Source organism: Gobius niger (assembly GCF_951799975.1).
Source record: "Gobius niger genome assembly, chromosome: 19".
In the NCBI taxonomy this organism is placed as follows: Eukaryota; Metazoa; Chordata; class Actinopteri; order Gobiiformes; family Gobiidae; genus Gobius; species Gobius niger.
In genome coordinates this window covers 14,348,196-14,361,281 of record NC_136870.1, presented here as the reverse complement: position 1 = coordinate 14,361,281, position 13,086 = coordinate 14,348,196, and the positions used below count along the sequence as shown (strand labels likewise).

The window sequence follows — 13,086 nt, the reverse complement described above, 5'->3', positions numbered from 1 at the left end:
GCCCCTCTAAGGACGAGGTACACCCGCCCCACCTGGTTTACCCTAAAATCTCCTGGCACCTCGGATAAACGGCCTAATATTGTTCTTCTGGGACAGGGCCTCGGCTCCACACTTGTTTACACTGAATTTAGGATCATCAACCGTCTTGTTAGAGGTTGTGTCCGTTCATCAGCTTTATGTTATGGTTATTATGTCCGTGTTGCTGTTAGGGCCGGGTCAGTGTATTGTTTTGTGATATACAGTATATAGTGACAAGTTATATCCTTTATCGTTGTATCGCAGTTTATTGAAATCCCAATTTGAATGGTATCGGCCGTAAGTATCGTGATGCGTGCTGTATTCTGACTGAAGTGCATCGTTGTGGTGAACTCGACTCGTGCCAGGGAGAGCTACTACAGTCTATTACCATGCACAGCCTCAGCGCCTTAAGGACCTGTACAGTACCGCGAGTGTCCAGTTGTTTTAGCCGAGACAAAGAAACCGCAGACTGAAATATCCCCAGTGTTAACAGCTCCCACTCACTCACATTACCTAACAGTGAATCACGGCAGAATCAGAGCGCTGCAAATGACCTTGTCACACAGTCAGCCACACAAGTAGCACTCAGCAAAAGCACTATGCAAAAGCATTTTTATCTACCAGGAATTTACATTTTTAAAAATAGACAGTGGGGGAATTTGTGCTCACTCTGAATCAGACGTAGGTGCAGTACGTCAGGGATCGATCAAGGAATTATATCTGTCTTTGTGGACTCAAACGTAGATAAAATCTTCTTATCATTGCAAAAATTTGAAGTGCGATCATGGGACATAGGATTAATGTATACCTTAAATCAGTGGATATTATTTACATTAGTCTGAGAGAGGGCTACAGGTGCAAAAAACACTTCCATTTGTGTTTATTTATTGTATTTAATACTTATTCATTAGTCATTATTCTTATGTTTTGATACAATCCTGAGAACTGCGTCTTTGGACTGGGGAGGCTCGGCTTCAATGAAGAAAGGTGGGACCCACAGCTGTATGACTGGACACTGAAGGGTTAAACTGTGTAAATGTGCACTATTGAAGTGGCTCACTGGTGATGCCATTGAGAAAAAAAATCATGAATTTCAGATTTTTTTAAAATTGATTTTATGGATTTTAAACACTTTTTATCATTCAAAGATGTATTGTTTAGGAATCTGTTATGTTTATGCCAATGGTTCTACATAATTTTAAACCCATGGATAAACATTTCAAACATTTACTCCCAGCTCAAGTGGAGATGTGGTTACTTGAATGCACGTTGCCAGATTTTTCCGCGAATGCTTCTCCTTTTCTCCTTTTGTGCATCACAATAACTCATGCCATACATTGTTTCATACATCGGTGTCAGATTGTTCAAAGTCTTGCCGATATTATTGCTGATTGACTGGATGGACGTGAGGCCAAAGTGAAACCCAGGTAACGCTGATTTATGCATGGCTCTGATTTCTGACGGAGCTGCAGCCTGCCCTGTGGCTTTTTGTTCGTTCGATGCCGTCTCCGAGTAAATTACAGTATAACTAGGCTGCAATTTGCGGGAAAATGCTCACATTTGAGTGGCCCTTTTCAGTGGATGTTCAGGGTTGCCTAGTGACACAACTCCTAATCCTAGTCCACCGGTCCAGCATTTGTTCAGCTGCTCAATATTCGGCTTTTTGTGTCCGACAAGAGGGAAATAGGCCTCAACACTTCTGATGCAGATGACTCTGTGTGGTGGTGATGTAGAATTATTCAGTCATTGACAAAAGGTTTGGACTGTGTCGATAAGAACGCTTTGAACAAAGAAATGCAATTGTAAAAACACGATATTGAGACCTCTGCCAAGGAATTGAGTTTCCTTTTTTTTTGCCATAACAACATCCACTATAACATATTGTAATCATTTCAATAGATGCAAAGGCTGCAATTGCTGAGGTAATGTCCTTTCAAACAACAAAATGTCTTGTTTTACTATGTACAGTAATGGCTGCAGGTTAGACTGTTACAAATATGATGTGAAAGGGTCATTCTTTTATCGTGTCATATATAGGCATGGGACGATAAACAATAATATCGTTAATCGCAATAAAAATGCGGCAATTAATCGACCGCTTTTAGTAGGTTAGTTCCTCATCCAAATCCATCCAGAAATAGCATTTTCTGTGTCGAGCTGCTCGTGAGCTGCATGTTTTGTATTGATGACAACAGTATAGTCCAAAATGTTACACAGTGTCCTTTAAATACTTACTTTATGTCTCATTCAATGTGACATTTACAGCAGGCAATGAAGAGGAATATTTAATAATTGCCCCATCATTTCTGCAGTTTCAGTGATTTTTTAAAACCATAGGCAACTATCGTGATAATATTGTTAATCGCAATTATTTTGGCCAAGATAATCGTGACCCCAAATTTCATTATCGTCCCATTCCCTCGTCTTATAGTTGAGCTCCACACACCCCTTCTATCTCACAAACTCGGTCTTGTTCAGACATAACGTTTAACACTTGGTAAAACCGCATACTTCACCAAAAAGATTGGTTAAACAATAATTTTGTCCAGTCATTCATTTTTTAAACAGAAGCATTGTGGCAGGTGTTGCATTCTGGGTACAGGCCACATCTTGGCCCATTGTTGAAAGAGCATCATGTCACTACTCGCTGACTCCAGGGTAAACTCTAAAGGTCCCGCTCTGATGCTTCGAACATCTGGACGGTCGTGTTCTTGAGCTGATCAAAAAGAACCGAGCGCCTTCTAGAATGAACATGTCCATGAGTCTGTGCATCAAAGATAATGTAACAGGAAGTTAAGCTGGAAATGCAGGGGAACGTTTCCTTTTCAGAATCACAATCAGAATAGTTTTTATTGCCATTGTTTGTAAACAGGTTCACAAACTAGATTTTTTTTCTGGGTGAAGACGTGCAACATTAAACATAAAAACATATAACAAAGAGTTTAGATAAAAATAAGCTATAAAACCTAAAACAGTAGGGCTATGCATACATATTAAAATAAATAAGATAAGAAATAGAAGTCAAATATGTACATTGAAAGAGCTTTGAAGCACCTCTAAAGTTTCATCTACTACTGCATTATTACTATTATTTGTGTTATTGTGGTTAGAAGAAAGCGGTGCTGCAGGACTTGGCCTATAGATCTTAAAAATGTCTGTACAAATCAGTGGGTGGGGTTCTATAGAATGTGAATAGGAATATGCCTTTATAAAGACGGGTAATCAGGGCAGGTTTACCATGTGGTCAGTGCAGCTTGAAAGGACCTAACTGTCCAGTCTGAAGCCGTTTCTGGCCCAGCGTGAGTGATTGTTCAGTCGAACCTTCTATTGTTGTGATTGGCCGACTGCAGAGACAACTGCACCAAACCACTGTCTGCAAAGAAATCCCCCTCACTTCAACACTCTCTTGTCTTTTTATCGTCACCTATCGTTTGCTACTTGTTCTTTTCTCTACAAATCATTAGCTTTGATTAAAAAATAAATCCATTATTAAGATTTGCTACATACAGCACATACTAAATCGAAATAAAAATTTGAATGGCAGATATTGACTGCAGTCATTTAGTACAACATCTTGGTATATATTGTAAGTATCTGTTAGGCTAAATGAATAGATTAGGCTACATATATTTTCAAACGGTGCAGTCCTGATATAACTGAATCTCAATAAGTGAAATAGTCATGAAAGACATTACAGACATGCCACAAACAGCATCTTTCCGCCGTGTTTTGGACCACGCTTGTTCTGGCGCACGGCTATATAATAAGCTAATCTTTGGGTGTCCACAGGCCCCTTCCCCCAGGTGCCTTTTGTATTGAAGGGGAGCACTGAGGCATGAAATAGTCACTAATTATGTTTAGTGAGCCATTTCGGGGCAGCTGCTAAAATATCAATCTCAGAAGAAAATGATCTGCCCCGTCATGGTTTAGTGGATTCATCTGGGCACAAAGGTTAAAAGGAGAATGCAAAAGGCTCATTGTGACCGTCCTTTACAGCGACGGAAGGTGTTGGTGATGCTTCTTTTCACACCTTGGCTAATCAATAGGTTTTTTTTTTATTGCCACCGATGTCTTGAGTGCTTTTTGGACTGGTCAAGAGCATTGCAGTCAATTCCTAGTTGGGGATAATGTTGCTGACAAAGGCATAGGCTGTCGTCATTCATCCTGCTGAGTTGTTGTTGGCTCCACCGCCGTTAAACACTTGAATGCGGGCGGCGCGTCATGCAGATGGGCAGAGCAGCTTGAGGAGAATAAGGCGAGCGGGTTGCCAGGTCCATGTCAGCGCCCACCTGGCAACCCAGAGACGGCCGCCGCTGATAGCCATTAGCCTCTCCTCCTGTTTCAGGTGACCTCTTACTCTTTATTGGACCATTACCAAAACAAGGCTGTCTGTGGAGAGCTCTCACTGGTGTTGATCATAGACACAGGTTACGCAAATGGATAAACTCAACACTCTGGTCCACCTGCTGATGTCATGAGTTGGCGTTCTCTAATGTCCAGATATTGTGACCACAACCATTCTGATTATTTCTGCATTTTCCAACATACCAATGTCAGGCAAATGCAAAATCGACTTAAATCTTTTAATTCTGTTGTAATGTTCTCTCATCATTGACATACACGGAGCAGCATTTCCCTCCAATCCAAATTTTCTGGATTTTTAAAATGTCATTCCCACTGTTGCCTACAGAGGGAGCCCCAGGACATGTTGAAATCCAGCCCAGTCTCTCACTCCTTACAGTCTTTTGATTTCAGGGACATCATTTCAAATTCCAAAAGATAAATATCAATCTGAGTTGCTCAAAAGAAAGTTTCTAAGCTTTGTTTTGCGAGTCGCCTCTGAAAGTTTGCACGAAGCATAAAACAGGCGCTTTGATGGTTCTGAATCGCTTGCGTCGAGTTAAATGAAGTGAAATGAAATGCCGGGCCCAGAGCTGAGGGCATTAACTTTGAGTGGGTGTCCTGATAGAGTAGTTTGTAAAGTTGACAGTTCATTTCCATGCAGCTGTCTTAGGCCGTAAAACAAAGATGCAGGGCATGCCCAAGATGTTGGCTGTAATAAGGATATGAAGCTGGTGACGAGGTTGCTCTGGTCAGCTTATTCAGTGTCAGGGGTTGTAACGTTACACTTAGCTCTGATTTACGTCAGAGCGCACATGTGGGATCTTTGTGTACAGTGTATTCGAAATTATACGTCTATTTATTACTAGTTATAATTTTATTATCATATATTTGTCACTGTGCTTTGTAGGGTTATTAATATACTTGTACTACTATGCATTCTCAACCTCAAGCTGAGTCTATAAATTGTTTGTGTGAATTATACTTATACAGTACGACCTTTATCCCTGTGGTACTTCTACAGTGGCACCTGCTCACATCTCAGAACACTAAGCGTTAATGTGCTCCCTCTGTGGCTTAAACAGGAGTTTAATAAGGCAAAAAACATCACATTTTGTGCAGCCAATAGCAATAATAATAATAATACATTTTATTTATATATTGCACTTTACATTTCAACGAAACCTCAAAGTGCTACAACAGAAGAATAGCAGTGGTTAAGGCGGCAGAACACTGTTCTGTTCTCCACATCGTGGCTCCAACTATTTGCTGGATGTCTCTACCCTGCTCTTCACCCTTTTGCCGCCAACAGGCCCAAAAAACAAAAACAAAAATCTAGCTTTGAAAGAAATCGATCAATTGATTTTTTAAATTTTTTATTTCATGAACAAATAAATATGTCAAATATTTTTCACGACATTGAACACAAAATTGTTTCCATTTGATCATTATCAGTTCCTTGTAATTATTTTGTCCAGGTCCCTTTAAGTGCACTGTGAGGACTCCGAGGCCAACTTTGTAAATAAGAATGTGTTAGTCATGTCTGGTGAAATAAAGGATACATAAAATGAAAATACCAAAATACATTTTTTCCTCAAACTCCAAACAATGAGCTGATTCTGCGCAGGATTGGTTCTTGTCCTGTCCATTAAGAATATCCTTAGATTTACTCTCTTGACTAAGTTCAATTGACAGCCCTGCTCTGAACTATGAATTGACTTTGCACATGTCTTATATTTTGCCTATTTCTAAAATTGACATGCAAATAAGGTGCCCATGCTCGGTGGGTGCAGTTGGCCGAGGCGCCCTCTCTGTGTGCGGGGCGTCTCACAGCTGCAGGCCGTGGAGCTGTTAGACTCTGCTGTAATGGTTCTGGCAGCTGACACCTCCAGCTGAGGAGAGACACTGCTCTGTACAACAGCAGTAACAGCTTAAGCAGCGGCTCCATTTACAACATTATCATCAGCTAATTACAGCCACGACTCTTACTACTGCTATTACAAAAGAACATGAAACCCAATTTTTTACTGCTCTACGAGAAGCAGCCCGTGGTAGATCTCCTTCTGCTTTCTCTGTAACAGCCGAGGTTTAAAGTGATTTGGACAGAGGCCCCTCCCTCTGACCGACCCTGTCCGCACGCCTCACGTCAAACAGACCGGCCGCTTTCTGACTTAAGACTCCGGGTCGGATTCTGCCGCTTTAGCAGATGTTGAAATGTGTTTTTACGGCGAATGCTCCGTGAAGCTCTCTCTCTTTTGTTTAAGATTGTTTCAGTGATTTTTTACATTTTCACTTTGACTAATAGAAGGTTTGAAACCCAAAACATTTACATTCTGTTCTTCACTGCATGTGTATTTCATGTTTTCTCCTATATTTCAGGACAGGGAAATGGTGTAAAGCATCTCACAGATAATGACAGAGACTGACTGCTGCTTTGATGTCCTGACGTTGCTGGTCCGATGCTGATAAACCTGGCGCATTTTCACTGCACTTTCATCTCAAATAGATTTTTTTCCCCCCACATATTGCAAAGATTTTTTATTCTTTTTTTTCCTCCCCACATGCTGATTTTGCAGAGGCAGTGGCGGGGAGAGTGGCTTGTGTCGAGGGGTGAAAATGCACAAGGACTTAATTGAGGTTATTATCATATGAACAGGCTGAAACAAAAGGGTTGGGAGGATGTTTCCACGTTTACAACAGAAGCCAGCTTTTCCCCCCCCCACTCCTCTTTTTTCAGTCGATTTATGCACTCTGCGTCTGCCGCAATCACTCAGCCATTACAGGTACAATGGCGCCCACAAAGAAACGTGTCTTTTTGTGTACACCCCAGGAGTCGCTATAGCGTTTATTAGCCGACAAATGTAGCCATCTCAAACCAGCCCTCGCTGCCTCCTGTGCTGCTGCGTGATGCGCCGGGGCCACCCTTTTTACACTAATGGATTCCTAATTTAAGTGCCGTAATACCCAGAAATTCTACGTCTATGTGATTGTGTGCATCTTCTGACTGAAAAGTGCATCACAGATGATTTGAATGTCTATGGAAGTTGTGTGCCAGGTTTTATTTTACATGAAGGGCCCTAAATGGATGTGCAAACACTCCGAACGATGTAGAAACATGTGCAGGTGAAAGAAAACAATGAGAACTGTGGATGGAGTCATGCTGCTATAATGCCCCCTGGTGGACACTTCGACAACACGCACACTGCAGGGTTGGAGCGTTTGAGGCGGTTTTTACTCTGCAGGCACAATGTCACCTTTACCCAAACAGAAATCTACAACCATCCATTGCTCCACTCGGTTTTAAATTACCTGATGATGTTTAGAGATCCTCGCAGTCTTTCTTATGTATGTTATGCTCCGAAGGAAGAGGAAGAATTTACAGATCTACATTTTCTTATTGTATATATCAAGGTAGAACTTCATCTTTGGCTCATTGACACGTAAAAGCACAAGATCAGGACAATAACTTTACTGATGTTAATCCTGTAATATGAAACTTGATGACGTAAAAGAGTTCATGAGGCTTTCTAAAAAAAACATACACTCACGTTTTAAGAGCTTAATGGTAACTCATGTACAACACCACCATTCTGATTAGCATATTTGCTATAATATTACTATTAAATTTGTGCAGATTTTGTGCCTGACAGTTTCGGCTACAACTGTGGTCTTCCTTCCTGTAAGTAGCAGAAATCAACACAAAGGTCTGGCTTTAAGAACATGGTAGTATCATCACCAGAAGAGCTAAGGAACCTAATAGACCTACTGATTAGGATATTTATCTGGAATATACATGGGTGTTTGGAATGTTTGTTGTTTTGAAATTTGATTCTTGCAATGGTTAATATTTACCACACCCTTCATTGTGCTTTTAAACTCGTTATACTCGAATTTCTTAACAAATCTATGGGGAAAACCTGAGTCACTTCTGGAGTCAGCGCAGGTTTCAAAATGCGTGGGAACATAAATTTCTATGGGTGACTAAATATCTAAAAGAATGCTAGAATGTTCTGCTTTATTTTGATTCACTCACAACTAAGCTAAATTGTCCCTTTATCGTTGCAGACATGAAGCATCCCAAGAGCCCCGACCCCATGGAGGAGAGTCCCCCTGCCAAATGCGAGGTCAAAGAGGCTGAGGAGGAAGTGGAGGAGGAGGTGGAGGTGGAGGAGGGGAGGAAGAGTTCCACAGCGGCGACACACAGGGCCAAACGGGAACGGCGTCCCGGGGGCAGCAGCAGCGCCACCATGTGCCAGGTCTGCAACATCCAGCTCAACTCCAACGCCCAGGCGCAGATCCACTACAGAGGCAAGACGCACCAGAGGAGGCTGCGGCGGCTGGCCAAGGTGGTCACTGCAGGTGTGTCCACAATCTGCCTCAGCCCTGTCTTTTAACACTAAATGTATCTCCAAATCCTATATTTTGACACACTGAAGGCACTCGCATGTCAGTGTGTGGCTGAGCTTCAGGAACAGTATCACTGCCCTGTATGTCGCGGCCTGAAATGTTCCGCAGTGTGGATTATGCTTCTCTTTAATGAAACAGCCACTCAGCAAAGGGGAGCAAGAGAAGGGGTGTGGGGGAGGGGCTTACGGGAGATCGCTTGAAAAGCGATCTCCCGTTTTAGATCAAGCTAGCATTTTCTAGCCAACAAAGTGTAAGGCAGTGATAAAGATGTGTTTGAGATTGATAACACTCCCTCTTTAAATGTTTGTAAACGTATAAGACCTCATTTTGCTCCATGGAATTCTTGTAGACTATAAATGATGAAACATGTGCAGGACAAAATCAGGATAACAATATGTTTATTATTATTTTTTTCATTATTTTATGGCAGTTTTTGGTAACGCTTTATATTAAGGTGTGCTCATTAAGTATTAAAGGAATAGGCCACCGTTTTTACATACTGAGATATGTTCTTACCTCACTTTAGCCGAGTTAATATATCCCCGTCTGGTCTTTGTCCGTGCGCTCTGTCACGCAAACGGAGCACATACGCAGCCTCTCCCACATGTCATATAGCTCCAAAAATGCTCACGATAGAAGCTACCAAGCTCTTCCACGTGTTCCCTATTTAAATAAAGTTACGTGAAGTGTTTTCATGTGAAGTATATTTACACAGAAATGTAGCATGCCCCGCTCACTTCCGTGAATAGCCTTTAGGAGTTACTGCGCAGACGTTTTGCTCCTCGTATCATTACGCCTCACAATATAGTCCCCCTTTTTATCTGCTTATAAAATCGACATGCTACATTTCTGTGTAAATATACTTCGCATGAAAACACTTCACGTAACTTTATTTAAATAGGGAACACGTGGAAGAGCTTGGTAACTTCTATCGTGAGCTTTTTTGGAGCTATGTGACATGTGGGAGAGGCTGCGTATGTGCTCTGTTTGCGTGACAGAGCGCACGGACAAAGACCAGACGGGGATATATTAACTCGGCTAAAGTGAGGTAAGAACATATCTCAGTATGTAAAAACGGTGGCCTATTCCTTTAAGGTATGCTTGTATTAACACACTGCTTCTGATACTTTTTTCTGTTAACATACTAGTATGCCATTAATAATACGCTTATTCATAGCCAACCCTTAACCTAGCCCTAGCCTTACCCTTACCCTAACCCTAACCCTAAAATGATTACTAATGCTTATAAATACTTAATGAGAACACCTTAATCTGAAGCGATATCCTTTTCTTTTTTTTTATCAGACAGGACAGCACTGGGTGAAGAGTTGGCTCACATTGAACTGAGCCTGACTTTGCTTCTTGCACAGTGGCTATATTTAACTGATGTTGGCACACTCTTCCTTTATTTACTGGAACACATGTGGAAGAAAACCCACTCTCACAGACGTGGAACTAGTCGGCCCCTGAAGGCCGAGCCCAGACGCCAGTACAAGTCTTCAGTCTAAAGAGGAAGAAGAAGCGTGAGGCATTAGCACCAATGTGACAGGTGTTACTAATATAATTATTTATAGAGGGATTGCATCTGAAGTGGCCCACTGCGCTTTGCATAATACCAAAACTGCTACGCGATAATGTGCTGTTAATTATGCCTTTGATTTCCTGTTTCATATCTGCACCGAGGGACGATTTATATAAGACTATAGCACAGAAAGAAACTTATGAGTTATAAGGAAATCTTCGTATTTTTATCTACTGGAAAGAAAGTGATGCCATGTTTTGGAGAAAGAGTGGTTTAATCTACTAAAATGACAACAATAAACTGGACAATAACAGCTTCAAATTATTAATATTTACTCTGGGCTGCTGCACTGTTTTTAATCATTGTGTCCTGCAGAGAAAGTTTGTTGACAAAAAGCAGAATTCTGTCTCTGTATCACGGCTCCTGCCCTCGCAAGTGGCTCTATTCTACTGCAGAGAGCAAAGTGAGACAGGAGAAGTGAAATTGTTGAGCCAGCAGCACAGCAAGTTTGTTATGTTCAATGCCACTCCTCAATTATTAGATGTGTCGTGTAGTCTCTGCACCAAACTATTTTGGAGAACTGTGTTGGAAAACAGCATCTTATTTCTGGAGACACAATGATCATCTTTGCAGTTTTGTGACAATATTGTGCATCAGGGGCGTGTTCAGTTATTTTCTCGGGGGTGGGCCAGGGGTGGCAGTAGTTACTCTGGGGTGTCGACAAGGCAGTGCCTTACTGGATTATTTTATCAATCCAGTGTATTGTCCATACGAGCCCGGCGTTTTGGGGATCTGTAAACAAACATTTTCCAAACTAGGTCCCAGAGTGGAAAGATCTCAAAACGCCCTTTACGTGGCGCCGTTGTTACAACGTCTCCGCAACTTTTACTTAAACGGTGACATCACAGCGCCAAAGTGGTGTCTGTTATCCATCTACTTACCTTATAATGAGTTTTACTCATGGATCTATGATGGTTTTACTTCGCTCCTCTTTGCTCCCCTGCAGTCCGCAAGCCACAGGTGACAAGTAGAAAAACACAGCCGAGTCAGTCTGTGTTTTTGGACTGGTTTTTTCTGCTTTAGTCCCGTTACATGTGAAGAATAAACTCGCCTCCTCACCTCTTCTGTAGATTGTAAATCCTTGAATCAGTTTCATTTTCACTGTTTACATTCCACAAAAGTTTACTGCGTGCTCTACATCTTGTTCTATTATCTGTGTTAGCGTCACAGCGCCTCACACAGGCTTGGAAAATGAACTGCTCCGTTTTCACAGACCTGAGTCGACAAAAGTGGACTACTACTTTACTAAGCTGGCGTCGTGCTTACAAAGAAAGTTTCTGAAAACATAAGCGTTTTGTCATCATTCATCCTAGCATTAGTGGAAACTGAAGTAGCTGGAGTAAACCTATGCAGACATGGGGAGAACGTGCAAACTCCACACAGAGAGGCCCCGTCCAGGTTGGAATTGAACTCGGGACCTTCTAGCAGGGAAGCAGGAGCGCTAACCGCTGTACTACCGTGTACTGTTGGCTTTATACTGCACATTTCGTACACAGAGTAACTCAATGCGCCTAATTAACTAATTTCAGGATTTACGTTGTGTTTTCCTTCCTGCCATCTAAATCTTAAACACTTTCTCTACCCTTCTAAAAAAAAGACTTAGAATTAGGTGTTTTCTGAAAACCTCCCGAGCGCATTTTCTCCAGTTTGGCTTTACCCAAATCTAAAAGCGGCACAACAGCGATAAAAATGGAGGAAAATGAGGAGGAAAACGCAACAAAAAAGAAAGCAACAAGAATGTGATGCAAAAGTGACAAAAAAGCCACAAACATGCAACAATGAAGTGACAAAAATGTGACAAAAAAGTGACAAAAACGCAATGAGAAAGTGACAAAGAAGCCACAAAAGAGTGACAAAAAAGCAACATGGCAAGAGCATGAGGAAAACAATCCGGGTCTGGGTGAAGAATGTTAAATGTGCACTCATCATGTTTAATATTTCAGTCCTTTGCCTCTTATTCTGCACCTCGGACTGTTTTGACGTGTTACTTCTCCCCTTTACTTCCGTCTAAATCTTGCCATGAATTCTGTTTTCATCTTGGTAATAGACTTGAAACTTCCCTTGGACAAAAGTTTCTGTAATAAAGTCATTATGCATTCATTTGCACACATTGGCATCTACTGTAGTTGTCACGGCGCTGTGTAGAAGCATTCGGGACAGCACACCTGTTTTAACGAGGCGTCATTAATCATCGTCAGTCTGTAACACCTGTGTCACTCTGCACTGACCAGCTGGATCAATCAGCTCCCATAGAAACATGTAACGAGCCGCCGGCCAATCAGACGCCCCCATCACTTCCTGATTTATGAGGCTGTCTCTCTTTACGCCTCACTGTCAAACTGTACGACTCAGTTTTTGTGCCAAGTTATTTTACACAGCCAAAATCTGAATGTTTAATGATTTAATGGGATATGTAGAAAGTAAGAAACTTGGCTGGAAAGTGATTGGTTGGAGATCACTGTCACTCTGGCAACACACCACACACAGTAAAATATATTTTGACACTTTCAGTTTGAAGTTTCTTTTTGTAATTACGTTCTTTTTTCACTTCCTTGAATTCAAAATCATATCAAAATTCCTCTGCTTTCTGATAGTTTGGCAAACACTAACAAGCCAATCACTGAAACCCTCCCCCGCGGCCTCTGCGACAATAATCAGCCATTTAAATTCACAGGAACATAATTTGTCACTTTGCTCAATAAGGTTATGCAAACATGAGACATTTTTGAGTTGACACA

The 13,086-nt window shown here is 41.5% G+C and overlaps 1 protein-coding gene across 2 annotated transcripts in view; it reads left to right on the top strand.

Annotated features, from left to right (window-relative positions):
• The window catches only part of LOC306978706 (zinc finger protein 385D-like), a 53,655-nt gene that overhangs the window by 11,150 nt on the left and 29,419 nt on the right, over positions 1–13,086 (top strand). For both annotated transcript variants that reach the window (XM_079577367.1, XM_079577368.1), the window contains exon 2: positions 8,425–8,718. In XM_079577367.1, coding sequence (XP_079433493.1) covers positions 8,425–8,718 — 294 coding nt within the window. The remainder of the gene's footprint in view (positions 1–8,424; positions 8,719–13,086) is intronic.